General features: G+C 52.7%; 1 protein-coding gene across 4 annotated transcripts in view; it reads left to right on the top strand.

The window, feature by feature from the left end:
• The window catches only part of Mrc2 (mannose receptor C type 2), a 61,121-nt gene extending 50,220 nt beyond the window's left edge, over positions 1–10,901 (top strand). The window contains exons 14-30 of one of the 4 annotated variants that reach the window (XM_052195544.1): positions 628–730; positions 942–1,080; positions 1,201–1,236; positions 1,491–1,651; positions 1,748–1,815; positions 3,633–3,733; positions 4,024–4,166; positions 6,098–6,212; positions 6,319–6,482; positions 6,614–6,722; positions 7,109–7,347; positions 7,461–7,629; positions 7,724–7,870; positions 8,138–8,257; positions 8,431–8,610; positions 9,429–9,455; positions 9,545–10,901. In XM_052195544.1, the coding sequence (XP_052051504.1) occupies positions 628–730; positions 942–1,080; positions 1,201–1,236; positions 1,491–1,651; positions 1,748–1,815; positions 3,633–3,733; positions 4,024–4,166; positions 6,098–6,212; positions 6,319–6,482; positions 6,614–6,722; positions 7,109–7,347; positions 7,461–7,629; positions 7,724–7,870; positions 8,138–8,257; positions 8,431–8,610; positions 9,429–9,455; positions 9,545–9,768 (2,245 nt within the window). In that variant the 3' untranslated portion in view covers positions 9,769–10,901. Of the gene's footprint in view, positions 1–627; positions 731–941; positions 1,081–1,200; positions 1,237–1,490; positions 1,652–1,747; positions 1,816–3,632; positions 3,734–4,023; positions 4,167–6,097; positions 6,213–6,318; positions 6,483–6,613; positions 6,723–7,108; positions 7,360–7,460; positions 7,630–7,723; positions 7,871–8,137; positions 8,258–8,430; positions 8,611–9,428; positions 9,456–9,541 lie in introns of all 4 variants that reach the window. The other 3 variants (XM_052195542.1, XM_052195540.1, XM_052195543.1) reach the window with 3 other exon arrangements.
• The last annotated feature ends 4,860 nt before the right edge of the window (positions 10,902–15,761 follow it).

The raw sequence follows: 15,761 nt of genomic DNA, 5'->3' as shown, positions 1-15,761 counted from the left end.
GGGGACTCTGAGGACTGTCATTTACGGCACATGGCGTTGGAATCAATTACTATCAATGAAAATAAATTTTTCCAAGTGGACCCAGGCTCCCCGAGATCTTAGTTTCGGGGACATTTCCTCCCAGTGGTCAGGGTTCTATCGCTTGGCTGGTTGGTAACTATGGCAACGCATGTCCGCCACTCTTTTCAGCTCACCGAGCGGATGCTGTTCACATCCCTCGGTACCCTGTTGTTCACGCGTTCCCAGTGTTCTCCTGTTGGGCCCATGAGTTAGGTGGTGTGTTCCGTGTCACAGTGGGTCCGTGACAAAGCACGAGCTTCAGATCCTTACATTTCCCCCACCCCCACAGGCCCAGCCACTTCCCAAACTCCCCAAGCGAAAAAGCATGCAGACTCCTGCGGACAAGCTATCTCAGAAGGTCAAGGACCCAGGGAAGCAGACTACTGAATACACACGTGTACACACACACACACACACATACACACACACTCACACACACACACACCCTGCAGTGCTTCCGGACACCAGGTTGCAGTGTCGACTGGGAAGCTCCGGCACCTGGCAGATAGCTGGGTTCTAACCCTGGTCCCCACCTCTCACCTCCTTTTTCTTTTGTCCCCATCCAAGTGAGTCAGAACCGGAGAGCCATGACCAGCACTGGTTTTGGATTGGCCTGAACCGCAGAGACCCTAGAGAGGGTTACAGCTGGCGCTGGAGCGATGGCCTAGGGGTGAGGGACTGTGGAGGAGGCAGGATGGGGGAGGTGGGTAGGGCTTGGCTGTAGGCGAGCACCCACTGGGGCAGAGCAGGGCCTGACATGGGCAGGGGTTTGGCTCGTGTGGGCGGGTTAAAACTAATCAGGCTGTGGACTGGATGCTCACCCGGGTTGGCGGGTCTCAGCCTGGGCTTCTTGGTTACCTGTTCGTAATCCCTCTTTCCAGTTTTCCTACCACAATTTTGCCCGGAGCCGACACGATGATGATGATATCCGAGGCTGTGCAGTGCTGGACCTGGCCTCCCTGCAGTGGGTGGCCATGCAGTGCCAGACACAGCTTGACTGGATCTGCAAGATCCCTAGAGGTTGGAAGTGGTCGTCAGTGGGGTGGGGTGGGACAAGGCTGGACAAGGGCTTTGAAGCAAGGAATTTGGGGGAATCCAGCTCCCCTCTTCCCTGACATTTTTGGCTCTGTTGTTTTATAGGTGTGGATGTTCAGGGACCAGACATTGGCCCACAAGGTGAGGCCCCACAGGCTACCTTTGCCCAGAATAAAAAACAAACAAGTCAAGGGTTCCACCCCAAGAGGGACTCAGTTAGCGCTGGACACCACTGCTCTGCTCTCTGGGGTGTAGGAGGATCAAGCTGAGGGTCTGTCCCAGGTTTACCTTTGCAAACCACTTGCTGCACACCCTGGCTTTGTCCAAGCCCAGGGCTTCCAAGGGCCTGTCTAGCAGTCTGGCATCTGCTCCCACCCCTGTTGCTGCTCCCACAGGCCGTCTGGAGTGGGTACGCTTTCAGGAGGCAGAGTACAAGTTTTTTGAGCACCACTCCTCGTGGGCACAGGCACAGCGCATCTGCACGTGGTTCCAGGCAGAGCTGACCTCTGTTCACAGCCAAGCAGAATTGGACTTCCTGGGGCAAAACCTGCAGAAGGTGGGCCTGAGAGGCAGCAAGTGTCATGGGCCGGGAAAGGGCCAAGGTTGAGGACGGGGACGCTGCCTAACTTTACCTGCCTGCCTCCTTCCCCAGCTGTCCTCTGGCCAGGAGCAGCACTGGTGGATCGGCCTGCACACCTCGGAGAGTGACGGACGCTTCAGGTGGGAGCGCTGGTGCACAACAGGTGTGAGAGGGGGCACGCGTGTGAGTGGCTCGCTGTGTCCCCAAGCTAGAGGTGTCGGAGCTGACCAAACACAGACAGATAGACCTGCATTTGAGGTCAACTCTGCTCCTCACTGGCTGCAAGGCCTTGAACGATTAAGTGATGAAGTGATGTGTTTTGACCTTTGTTTTCTTATCTGAAGGCGGCCGTAGTGAGACCTCTCTAGCTTGTTCCTAGCATTCTTGAGACTGTGGGATTGATTCCTGGACTACAAAACAAATACTTCAAAACACCAACAAGTTGTGTATGTGTGTGTGTGTGTGTGTATGGTTATACAGGTATATATAGCTATGTAGATGTAGTTATCTATAGCTATGTAGATGTAGTTATCTATAGCTATATAGTTATACAGTGATTATTTTAGGTTTTTATTTATTTTGAGACAGGGTCTCACTATATAGCCATGGTTACCTATGTAGACCAGGCTGTCCTTGAACTCACAGAGATCCCCTTGCCTCTGCTTTCCAAGGGCTGGGATTAAAGATATATGTTACCATACCCAGATTTATTTTATTTTTAAAGGTTAATCATTACTGTATTATTCCTTTAAGACTGCAGTATTCCTTAATACTTTTTTTTTTTCTGTCCTGGAACTCACTCTGTAGACCAGGTTGGCTTCAAACTCACAAAGATCCACCTGCCTCTGCCTCTGCCTCTGCCTCTGCCTCTGCCTCTGCCTCTGCCTCTGCCTCTGCCTCTGCCTCCTCTGCCTCTGCCTCTGCCTCCCGAGCTCTGGGATTAAAGGTGTGTGCCACTATATATATATATATATATATATATATATATATATATATATATATATATATATGAGTGTGTTTCTTTTTTTTTCCCTCCTCCCTCCCTCCCCCTCCCTCCTGTGAGTGTGTTTCTATGTGTATATTTATACATGAGTGTGCTGATGCCTACAGAGTCCAACAAAGCACATCAGATTCCCTGGAGTGGGAGTTATAGGTGGCTGTGAGCCACCGTGTGTGTGTGTGTGTGTGTGTGTGTGTGTGTGTGTGTGTGTGTGTGTGCTGGGAACTGTAGTCCTCTGAAAGAACAGTACACACTCTTAACAGCTAAGCCATCTCTCTAGCCCCTCAATGGTGGAGTTAGTTTCTAACTAGATGTACAGTTTTTAAAATGGCAAAAGCCATGATTTGCTCCAGAATACTATTGCCTACATACCGTGTAGGTCATTTACAGCAGATACCAGTTTGTCAGGCTTCAGGTGGCAAAATGCTAAGTTATTGCACCTGCTATCGTCCACCTGGTTGTTGCTTCCTACTCTGGAGACTCTGGGGGCCATGTGGTGTGATAGGTCACAGTGTCACCACCAGTTCTCAGTCAGACCCACTAAAATAGAGCATTCGTGTCCTTAAGATACAAGCATACCACAGTGCTCTGTTTGACAAAAAGCAATTTGAAGTCCTTACTACATCATCCAGCATGCACTGGGCGCTACATAATGGTGGCACTCTGCTGTCATACCTGGGGCCTCATTATAAACAAAACTGGCCAGGGCGTGGGCAAAGCATATACTGGCCTACAGGACTCTAGTCAGTGCCCGCCTTACATGAGTCAGGGCACTTGTTTGCTGTAGGGTTTTCAGGCATCCGGGAGAGGTGAGTGTATGCTGGGTGGGGCCTTAATGGGAGGCTGCAGGTCTCTGGCTGTGCCGGGCTCTGTGCCCCTTCAGCCCTACTCCTGCTCCTGTGCTATGGATTCCAGTGCTGTGCACAGAGGCTGAACCTGTGCTCTGTGGCTCTGTAGGTGGACAGATGGTTCTGTTATAAACTTCATCTCCTGGGCACCGGGAAAACCGCGACCCATCGGCAAGGACAAGAAGTGCGTGTACATGACCGCCAGACAAGGTGAGGATAATGAGGACCAGAGAGGGCGTGGTCAGCACGAAGAAGGGGGTGTGGTTAGGGATACCTCCGTGAGGGTGGGGGTGGAGGGGGGAACTCTTTGTGATTAAATCCAAGAAAGGCTATATCCAAGGATCTGAGGATGGTCCGTGCCTCCAAGGACACAGAACTTGAGCTCAGCCCATGTTCTCAGGGCTGTGGGACTGAGAGTGCTGCCTGCCCTGCCCTGCCCTGCCCTGCCCTGCCCTGCCCTGCCCAACCCTCGGATAACCATTCTCTTCTCCCCTTCGCAGAGGACTGGGGGGACCAGAGGTGCCATACAGCCCTGCCCTACATCTGTAAGCGCAGCAATAGCTCTGGAGAAACTCAGCCCCAAGACTTGCCACCTTCAGCCTTAGGAGGCTGCCCCTCTGGCTGGAACCAGTTCCTCAACAAGGTAGGAATTGGGAAGGGACACAGAGAGCCTGGGGGGGGGGGCAGGTATTGGCCGAGCCTCAGGTGCCCCAGCTGTTCCACCACTCCTTCCTTTTGTCCCCACACACCTCTCTGTGCCAATGAGAGCAAGGCTCCTTGGGAAGTGGCTCAGAGTGTATAACACCTGGTCTACCTGGGAGTGAAGTCATCTAAATACTTTTGTGAGTTTTCTAGACCAATAGTTGTCAAGCCTTTTGTTAATAAAACAAAAATATTGAGTATTCATACCCAATCTGTATGTGTGTGTGTATGTGTGTGTGCATGAGCATTCAGATAAAATTTAGAGTTACTTCTATATTATGAGATTATCATCATATCAAGTCAGATACACACAAGAACAGAACTGAAAACAGATAAAGATTAGAAATAGTATCTTTAGCTGGGTGGTGGTGGCGCACGTCTTTAATCCCAGCACTTGGGAGGCAGAGGCAGGCGGATTTCTGAGTTCGAGGCCAGCCTGGTCTACAGAGTGAGTTCCAGGACAGCCAGGGCTACACAGAGAAACCCTGTCTCGAAACAAACAAACAAACAAACAAACAAAAAACAAACAAAAGAAATAGTATCTTTAAAATTTCTCTATTAGTAGAACGAAAATATGTTTGGGCCATGTAACTGATCAATTATAATAATTAATATTTATGCATTTTTAATAAGATCATATGATTGTATACATTTCATTTTCTTGTTTTGCAGTATAAAAATCCATTTTTTTATTTTTTGGTTTTTTGAGACAGGGTTTCTCTGTATAGCCCTGGCTGTCCTGGAACTCACTCTGTAGACCAGGCTGACCTCAAACTCAAAAATCCACCTGCCTCTGCCTCCCAGGTACTGGGATTAAAGGCGTGCGCCACCACTGGCCGGCTTAAAAATCCATTTCTTTTTCATTTAAATTTACTTTCTTCACCGATACATAAAAACACAAAAATGACAGATATTGGGGGGGGTGCCATGTAATATTTTGGTACACTCGCACATTGTATAATGCTTAAATTAGGATAAATGCATCTGTCCCCTTGAAGTCATGATCTTGTTTTAAGGGAAAAGCATCCCAAGTCCTTCCTTCTAGCTGTTTGACACGTTCAATATGTTCTGTCCTGCAGTTTCCTCACTGGAGTTCACTTTATTGTGGGGTTACCTTATTGCACACTAACACCAACAACTAGATCGTGCATAACGGTACCTCAGTACTCAGGGGGCAGTCTTTCCTTCTGACTGACTCTCTGTTCTCAACTCCTTCCTCCCCCTTTTTGGATTTTCAAGACAGGGGTTTCTCTGTGTAGCCCTGACTATCCTGGAACTCACTCCGTGTAGACCAGGCTGGCCTAGAACTCACAAAGATCCACCTGCCTCTGCATGATAGTATATACTTGTAACTCAGACCCTGGGAGGATAGAGGATGGTGGGGGACTAAGCCAGCCAGGGCCACGAGGAGGAACTTCTCAAAACCAAACAAAAGTCCAAACAACGAAAACTCAAAAAAGTGGGAAGGACCCAGGGGTTTGGTTCATTGGTAGAATGCTTCCCTAGAGTATGTGAGGCCCTTAACCAGACAGACAGGCAGACAGACAGACACACACACACACACACACACACACACACACACACAGTTCAACACTAGGGAGGTTGAGGCAAGAAGATCCTGAGTTCCAGGCCAGGTTGGGCTACATAACAAGACCCTGTCTCAAATAAATAATAATGCGCTCCCTACCCACCACCACAAGAACGTGAGCATGTGAGACTTGTGTGTCAGGATGGGAGGGCGGGGCTTTGCCCAGGGAGACCCAGATGCCCTGTGTATGAGAGCATCAGCTGCTGAGGGCTACCCGGCAGGGCTTCTGGGTATGTGGGCCGGGACTGCAGAGCTGGGTACCAATTACATCCCTTGCCCCACAGTGTTTCCGAATCCAGGGCCAGGACCCCCAGGACAGGGTGAAGTGGTCAGAGGCACAGTTCTCCTGTGAACAGCAAGAGGCCCAGCTGGTCACCATTGCAAACCCCTTAGAGCAAGGTAGGGTCAGCCTATGGGGAGGCACTGGTGTCTCCTCACGACTGGCTAGATCAGAACAAACAGGGGGCCACCCCATCACTCTTTCCTTTCTTCTGGGGGACTGTAGCGTTCATCACAGCCAGCCTCCCCAACGTGACCTTTGACCTTTGGATTGGCCTGCATGCCTCTCAGAGGGACTTCCAGTGGATTGAGCAGGAACCTCTGCTATATACCAACTGGGCACCAGGAGAACCCTCTGGCCCCAGCCCTGCTCCCAGTGGCACCAAGCCGGTGAGGACACATGCCACCGTGCTTTTCTCTGTCCCTGGTGCCCTTTCCTCTCCCTCCCCCTCCCTCCAGCCTCGGCTGTCCTTTGATGGGGGCAGTCACTGGGGTCCTCCTAAGTAGCCTCTTCCCCCCAGACCAGCTGTGCGGTGATCCTCCACAGCCCCTCAGCCCACCTCACTGGCCGCTGGGATGATCGGAGCTGCACAGAGGAGACACATGGCTTCATCTGTCAGAAGGGCACAGGTACGCACTTCTGCTGCATAGAGGCACGCCTGCACTGGCCAGCCGCTCTGAGCCGGTCCAGAAGGAACCAACATTATTTCCCTTTTCAGGGCCCCTAGAGGTCCCTCCAGAGTCATGCATCTGCTTGGGAAGCAGGTGCTATCAGGAGGAAAGTTGCGCTGGCTGCCATGTCTAGGGTCAGAACCCCCGAGGTTCAACGTCAAGGCATCTCCAGCTCCTTCTGCATGTTAGCAAATACAAAGCTCATTGATAAGGGCGGTGACTGGCCATCCCCAGTGGAGACCAGTTCTGAGCCTGACGTCTGGCCTTCCCTGGCTTAGCCTCACACCTGGGAATGGGGTAAAGGAGGCAGGGCCCAGTCTGAGTCCTGCCCCCTTTCCCTGTAGACCCCTCGCTGAGCCCATCCCCAGCAGCAACACCCCCTGCCCCGGGCACAGAGCTCTCCTACCTCAACCGCACCTTTCGGCTGCTGCAGAAGCCACTGCGCTGGAAAGATGCTCTCCTGCTGTGTGAGAGCCGGAACACCAGCCTGGCCCACGTGCCCGATCCCTACACCCAGGCCTTCCTCACGCAGGCTGCCCGCGGGCTGCAAGCGCCACTGTGGATCGGGCTGGCCAGTGAGGAGGTGGGCTCCCAGGTCAAGATTTTGCCTTCCCTACCCCCACCTTGATTTCCCTTCCTTCTTCCACCCCAAGAGTCTGTTCCCTTCATTCTCACCTATGGCTACCTAATGCCCAGGGCTCACGGCGGTACTCCTGGCTCTCAGAGGAGCCTCTGAATTATGTAAGCTGGCAAGACGGGGAGCCCCAGCAGTCGGGAGGCTGTGCCTATGTGGATGTGGATGGAACCTGGCGCACCACCAACTGTGATACCAAGCTGCAGGGGGCAGTGTGTGGGGTGAGCAGGGGTAAGTGCCAGCCGCTAGGGCCAAGGCTTGCTGCGCATGTGCAGGTGGTCCTGAGAGGCTGCTGGGCCACATCCTCAATCCCGCACTCCAACAGGGCCCCCTCCCCGAAGGATACATTACCGCGGGAGCTGCCCTCAGGGCTTGGCCGACTCCTCCTGGATTCCCTTCCGGGAGCATTGCTATTCTTTCCACATGGAGGTGCTGTTGGGCCACAAGGAGGCGCTGCAGCGCTGTCAGAAAGGTGGGTGTGAGCCGCCTAGCCCAGATCCGGGACTCTGAGGTCCTGAAAAAGAACTTCACCTCCGCCTACGGGCACTCAAGTTCCCCTTCGCTTTTTAATACACAGACCATACTGTGACATGTACAGAAAACCTCACGGTCCGCAAGTGCTGTGATTCACACCATCTTGCACTTGGGCTACTGTGAACGGGGGTGGGGGGCTGGGGGAGGGGCTCTGTCACCATAAGGAGGATCCGCTTGTCCTGACATGGGCTTTCTTTGTGTACAGCCGGTGGGACGGTTCTGTCCATTCTTGATGAAATGGAGAATGTGTTTGTCTGGGAACACCTGCAGACCGCTGAAGTCCAGAGTCGAGGTGCCTGGTTGGGCATGAACTTCAACCCCAAAGGTGGGTGCTCTGCGTACGGAAAGGGAAGGAACCAGGGCTCAGGCTGCGAGAGAGATGCTCGCCACCATCTCCAGGCTTGTGAAAGGAGAGGCGTGGAACATGCCTGCTGCCACCCTCCTGTAAAACTCCCACCTGTTCCCCTTCCCACACCTTCCAATGGCTTCCTTCCACAGGAGGCATGCTGGTCTGGCACGACAACACAGCTGTGAACTATTCTAACTGGGGCCCCCCTGGCCTGGGCCCTAGCATGCTGAGCCACAACAGCTGCTACTGGATCCAGAGCAGCAGCGGACTGTGGCGCCCCGGTGCGTGCACCAACATCACCATGGGAGTCGTCTGCAAGCTCCCTAGAGGTAAGCTAGCATCTCAGAAGGCACGCGTTCAGTCCACAGCTGGGCCCACAGCTGGACGACCAGCTGCGCCTAGGGTTACTTGGTGTATAGGGGCACCTGCTTTGGGTGGGAGGTACATTAGTTTGTAGCAAGGACTGACACAGGGCCTTAACTTTCCAAAGTACACTGCAAGCCCAGAGGACAGCAAGCTCCGTCATTCTATAGTAGTCAGGGACAAGGGATGATCAAGTCCTAGACACTCACGTATTAACTCTGAGGCCTGGGGATCTAGATGGTCCAGTTGGTAAAATCACACAAGCACGAGGAGCCGAGTTAAGATTCCCAGCACCCCAATAAAAGCCCAACGTTTAGTGCCTCGTCTGTAACCCTAAAACAGAAGCGGAGATGTGTATTTGTGTGTGTTTTAGGTCCCTGGAGCTCAGTTCACCAGCCAGTCCAGCTGAGTCCATGAGCTGTAGATTTAGTGGTAGACCCTGCCTCAAAAAACCAAGGTGAAGAACCATCAAGGAAGGCACAGTACAATAACAGTGACCTCTGACCTTTACACACATGCACACAGTATCTGCTTATACTCATCTACAAGAGTACACACACACACACACACACACCTGTTCCACCTGAGGCAAGTCTTTGAGCTCCAATGGTCTCAGCTTCCTTGTATATAAAACAGGAATCTTAGTAGCCGGGTCCTAGAGTCGTGAGAGGCTCAGTGGTCTGCACAGTGACATTCACAGAGCAGTTCACAAGAATTTGTTTAAATTGTGGCTGTGATTTCTTGAGGACTGATGGTGATTCTCTTGCTCTTCCCTCTCCTACAGTGGAAGAGAACAGATTCTTGCCATCAGGTGAGTGGAGCCCCCGCCTGGCTCTTTCACTGGCCCCTCTGTCCCTGTGGCCATGACTAATGCGCACTCCCCCGCCGCCATCTCAGCAGCGCTCCCTGAGAACCCGGTGGCCCTGGTGGTGGTGCTGACGGCAGTGCTGCTCCTCCTGGCCTTGCTGACGGTGGCCCTCATCCTCTACCGGCGCCGACAGAATGCGGAGCGCGGGTCCTTCGAGGGGGCCCGCTACAGTCGCAGCAGCCGCTCTGCCCCAGCAGAGGCCACTGAGAAGAACATCCTGGTGTCTGACATGGAAATGAATGAACAACAAGAATAGAGCCACGGGCGTGGTCAGGGTGGAGCCGGAGCTGGGGAGGCAGGGCCCCAGGGCAGCAGACTCCCATCGCCCACCATTACAGTTGGCCTTTGGATGGCAGCCCTTGAGAGTTGCTATTGGGTGCTGGGGGCTTAGCTTGTGATGGGGTGGGAATACCCAGCCTACCATAGAGGCTAGGCTGAGATTTGGCAGTGGGGCATGTCCCCTTTCTCCTGGACCTGGGATCTTGTCACCTGGACCTGGACCCCATGGTGACTGGGGCAATATGAGAAGGGACAGGAGCTTGTCCATGCCTCTCCCTCCCCAGATCCCTGAGCCTAACCCTGCTGAGCTGCAGCCTAGGACTCTTTCCTATTTGTAGGCCTGGAAAGCCTGCCCTGTCCCTTGGGGTGGCTTTCTGTCACCTCTCCTACATCAGCTCTGTCTCCTCATCCTGCCCTTGTGCCTTATCTTCACCCAGTGCCTCCTTCTGAGCCAGGGCCCTGGGACTTAGGCTCTCTCTCTCTCTCTCTCTCTCTCTCTCTCTCTCTCTCTCTCTCTCACTGAAGGGGCTGGCCAAGCATCTGTCACTCCTGTGCCTGCTGGGATGGAGCCCGGGTATGGCAGAAGGGAGTCTAGGTGACTCAGGTCTACAAACCAGGGCACTGGTGTGGTGTCTGCTGGAGCAGAGATGGAACTTTGGAGAGACACCTTATCCATTCACGGGGTGTCATCTCCTGCTGGTCAGGGGAGGGCTCTGTCCTTGAAAGAGTCCCCTGTGGGGACCAAAATAAGTTCCCTAATGTCTCCAGCTTCTGGCTCTGGTTTGGAGAGAGGGAAGAAGGTTGGGGGAGGGGTGCTGGAGAAGCTGTAGCCTGGGACCGCACCAGGTGCCACCATCTGGGGTGGCCTCGGAGACCAGTGCCCAGCTCCTGGAGCCTCTCAGCACCTTCTCAAGAGGAGAGACCCAGCCAGGATGGAGAGCGTCAGTCCCTGTGTCCCAGTGCAGGGCAACGTGAACAAAAACTCAAAGACGGACCTTCTATTGTAGTTCTTGATTTTCTAAATGTGCTATTATTGTCTTTTTTTTTTTTAAGAAGGAAAAAAAGAAAAAGAATAGCGAACAAATAAAAACCTTCCAGAGGCTTGAGAAATCAGCGTTTCTGCTTCCTTCTTTGCAGAGTCTGACCGCCATGTCCCTGTAGAGACAAACGGCAGCTTCTGTCAGGTTGTTTCTGTAGCCCCTGAGCCCTTGGGAGCGCTTCTTCTCATCACCATGCTGGCCTTCCTCAGGAGACAGGTCGTTCCTGCCTATAAGCTTGTGAACTTGGGCACCTGAGCCCGTCAGTCAGCTTGAATAGGGCTTAGAGGGCCCACCTCCTAGGGTTGGGCTGTTGGAAAGATGCCTAAAATGAGGTGAGTGTCCTCACCAAGTGCCTTTGAGTGCATGAAGTAAGCAACACACACACACACACACACACACGCGCGCGCGCGCGCGCGCGTGTGAGGAGGTCAGGGGACAACAAGGAGTCAGCTCTCTCCTTCCACCATGTGGGTCCCAGGGATCAAACACGGGTTGTCAGGTTTGGAGGCAGCACCTTTACCTACTGAGCCATCCTGACTGCCCACGGGCTTTGACGACGACGGCAGCCCTGGAATTGTCCAGTCAGCCCTGAGGGGCGATTCCTCAGCATCAGTCTCTCAAGGCTCCCTGCCACCTGTGTTCTGCCTGCAAGGAACCTCTCCTCTTCATCTGCACTTGGACTCAGCAGATGCTGGGTTGAGTTGGAGACACTGAAACGAACATCAGAGAAGAGGAGTGGAATGTATGAGGGAGGACTAATCAGACTGAATGGGGAGGACCTTACCACCGGGAGGGAGACTGAGCCTGAAGGAGGTGTGTGTGTGTGTGAGCGTGCCCCTGTGTGGTGTGTAGGGTGAGCAATAGGAATACCTGGACCAGAGTCGGAGCAGAGGGTCCCTAATGTCTCAGAGGACCAACAGGGTGACCGAAGGAGTGTGGCTGAGTGGGGGAAGGCCAGGACGCAGTGGCATGGTGGACAATCGTGAAGAATGCCGTCAGTGGGAATGACCGATCTTACCTTTAACAAGTTCATTGTGACCAGGGTAAGGGACACAGACAATGGATGGGAAATGGGGGCGGGTGGGTGGGGAAGTGAGAGCAGGAAGACCACGGAGAGGAAGCTCTTTGACTCTGAGCGGTAAGTTAGAGGCGTTGTGTGTTCTTGGGCTCTCGGCTTTTTAGATCTTAGTTCTACTTGTTTTGAATAGGCAATGCAGTCGTGTGGTTCAAAAACTAAAGGATAGAAAAGAATGCATAGGGGCTGGTGAGATGGCTCAGCGGGTTAAGAGCACTGACTGCTCTTCCAAAGGTCCTGAGTTCAAATCCCAGCAACCACATGGTGGCTCACAACCATCCTAACAAGATCTGATGCCCTCTTCTGGAGTGTCTGAAGACAGCTACAGTGTACTTACATATAATAATAAATAAATCTTTAAAAAAAAAGAAAAGAATGCATAAAGACACCCATTGAAGGTTCTCTCTCCTTCCCTTGCCCACCACACCCCACCCCCATCCACCCTGGAGCCTACTGCCCTGATGGTTTCCGGCTCTCTTCCCAGTGATTGTTTCAGAGGAAACAAAAAAAAAAAAAAAACCAAACCAAACCAAACCAAACGAACCAAACAAACAAACAAAAAAAAAAACAAAAAAAAAACAAAAAAAAAACAAAAAACAAACAAACAAAAAAAAAAAAAACAGGTGCTGGATTTGCCCAGGGGGCATCAGCCGCTCTCTGCAGGGATCAGATGTCCCAGATGGATGGGTGGTACCGCCCAAGACGGAACTCTAGAGAGTCGGTGAGCTGCATTCCTGAGTGTGTGTGTGTGTGGGGGGGGGGGGGGGGCTCGTCTAGCTGTCCCTGCTCTGCCGCTCTAACGAGACCCTTGGGAGGTGGATAGGCCAGGCGCTCCCGAAAGGACCCAATCCAAAGTGATCCTTAATGATTAACCCACTTTGCCCTCGAGTGATTTGTTCTGCACACGGAAGCCAGAATAGCCCCTTTGTGAGTCAAGTGCTTTGCCACACTGGCCATGGCTCAAGGGCTGCTCCACGGGCTGCTGGGAGCCCTGCTGAGGGCAGGGATGCCACTGACATTGCCCTGGGAGAGAAGAAAGCAGAGTTTGTGAGGTCTAGTGGGTCACTTGAGCAGCTGAAGGAATGAGGCTCCAAATGTCCAGTGCCACCCATCTATTTGAGAGAGGAGAGAGGGGAGAGGGGAGAGAGAGGGAGAGAGAGAGAGAGAGAGAGAGAGAGAGAGAGACCATGCATACGTGTGTGCGTGTGCATGCCAGCGGTTGACTGGATGTCAACTGGGTTTCATCTGGGTGCCAGGGATCCAAACTCTGGCCCTCATCCTTACAGGGAAAGCACAAACCAACTCCCCAACCCTTACATGTTAATTTTTCTCTTCTTTCTCTGCTGACTGGAGTCTTGCCAGAGGCCACATTCAATACAAGTTTGTCCTACAGCCTCTTAGGTCCCGGGACTCCCAAGAGACCACATTCTAAGCCGTCCAGCAGATGTCTCCGCCTGCCCAGCGAGGAGTTAGGGAATGGTCCTGTAGTTCTCTGAAGGGTCAGGAGGAAGGGTCTGGACCTGGCCACTTGCCCTCTGACTCCCAGCCAGTTCTAGTTTTAGAACATGTGACAAAGACTTCTATCTTCTGGTGGAGATCAGTTCAGTGACCACGAAGCATCTCTTCTATGTGTCAGGTTCTTTGCCGAGCCTGCTGAGTGGCAGATGGCCTGAGACCTGTCCCAGGCCTGGGCGAAGGGCACTGTCTACCGGGCACAGAGCCCAGCCTTCATTTGCAGGCCTGAACTGGCCCAGCTTCGGGCACCTGCGTATTCAGTGACAGCTCAATGAACCTGTGAATGAATGGGAAGACAGGGCGGCTCTCCAGAGAACAGCACTCTCCCAGTCTCCTATCAAGGCAGAGATGGCCTCCTCCCAGGTACCCTGGCAGAGCTGGCCTGGCCCAGTGGGCAGCTCTCTGAGGCCACAGGGCCAAGGAGCCAGCCAGCCTCACCACATGGCTATCCTGGAACAGAGCTGCTCAAACCTGGCCAAGCTGCCTGGGCCAGTGGGGCTGGAGTCTCTGGCAGACCTGAGGTAAAGAACCAGCGTTGTGAGGGAGGGCAGAAAGGAGACACCCAGGGAAGTCAGAAGAGGACACTGAGGGATTGAAGAGGGGCCATGAGGGGTCCAGAATGAGAGGAAAGTGCCCAGACCTTCCTGCAGGCCTGGCTTTCCTTAGGAGAGTGTTGCCAAGAGGCCCCAGGGAAATGCTGACTTCAGTCTTTGGCTCCACTGCATCGAAGGGGAGGGGCTGGTTTTAACCCTTCCTTGTCTGAAAAGCAAACAGTTACAGACACTAGACAGAGGACTGAGCAACTGCCAGGCCTTTTGTGGCACCAAGGTTCAAGACCAGGTATTCAGAGGAGCCAAATACTGATTTATCAGTTGGCTGGTGGTTTTTCTGGGGGCTCCAGGCAGTGCTACTTTTCTAGTTCCATCCATATTGTCTTACTTTCAGACACCCCTGAAGTCTGTGGGGTGTCTAGCTGTCCGTGGGGGAGATACCTGGCCTTCTGTTATTGTGGGTATCTAGCTGTGCATGGGGTAGTAGACACTTGACCCTCTGTTACTGTAGGTATCTAGTGGTGCGGTGAGGGGGGGAACACCTGGCCTACTGTTAGTGCGGGGTGTCCAGCTGCGTGTGTGTGTGTGTGTGTGTGTGTGTGTGTGTGTGTGTGTGTGACATCTGGCTCTGTTACTGCGGGGTGTCCAGCTGTGTGTGTGTGTGTGTGTACACACCTGGCCCTGTGCTACTGTAGGGTGTCCAGCTGTGCCAGGCAGGGGACACACCTGGCTCTCTGACACTGCGCTGCTGTGTTAACTTCTGCAGATTTGCACTGTCCTTCCCCCCCTGGAATTTGGGGAAAGTGCATTTTGTTTAATGTTATTAGACACAAGCTCCCCTTGCTATTCCAATGGGTTCGCTCCAGGATCTGCTGCTGCTATCTATATTCAAGGATGTCCAAGTCCAAATCGCTTGTACAAAACGCATTATATAAATAGTATTCCATATAGCATCCCATATTGTTTCTATTCCCTCATATATGTTAAATAATTGCCTGCACATCTGGCCCTCTCTGTTTGACAGCCTTCTCCTATGACCTCAGTTCCCCTGTCCTGGACTCCACAAGCCATCAGAAGCCTTCTCTCTTCCTTTGCTTTTTGTTATTGTTTTTGATACCATGAGTATGAATGTTTTGTACATCACACACATGCTTAGTGTCTATGGAGGCCAGAAGTGGGAATTGGATCCCCCAGAACCGGAGTTGCAGGTGGTTATGAGCCACCATGTGCTGGGAATTGAAATCTAAGTCCACCGGAAGAGCAGTCAGGGCTCTTAACTCTCTCCAGCCCTTCTTCTAGGGGCTTTTTGCTGCACCCTGCGAGCCCTGAAATCCTTGACTGGAACCGGTAGAGGATGCTATCTTTCCTCTTTGTCATGGAGCTCAAGGGTTGGGTGCATGGCTTCGTTCAATAGACTTAACAGATATTATGAACTTCAGAGTGCTGCTTGAACCCCTGAGGATAAGCTTCCTCCCAGGAAATACAGGGTTAATAATCCAGGCTGATTGTGAGGGTTATAGTTAAGAGTCAAGGGCTCATTTATCCACCGGTAGGTCCACAGGAAGTGCTGGGGTCACAGGTTCCCTTCACCTTCATGTGACTTTCTCTCTCTGGGAGGCTCTGTTCAGGTGCGTCTGGGTTCCACACCTGGGTTCCACACCTGGGTTCCACACCTGGGTTCCACACCTGGGTTCCACACCTCCCCCTCTTTGGGGGCTCTCTCACTGGTGCACATTTAGCTGAGGTTGTGCAGCAGTTGTGATGCTGGCTATAGGTTTGGTCTGTGTAT

Source organism: Apodemus sylvaticus, chromosome 10, assembly GCF_947179515.1.
Source record: "Apodemus sylvaticus chromosome 10, mApoSyl1.1, whole genome shotgun sequence".
Lineage (NCBI taxonomy): Eukaryota > Metazoa > Chordata > Mammalia > Rodentia > Muridae > Apodemus > Apodemus sylvaticus.
The sequence above is the reverse complement of the archived record's forward strand: the minus strand, read 5'-3'. Positions and strand labels throughout refer to the sequence as shown.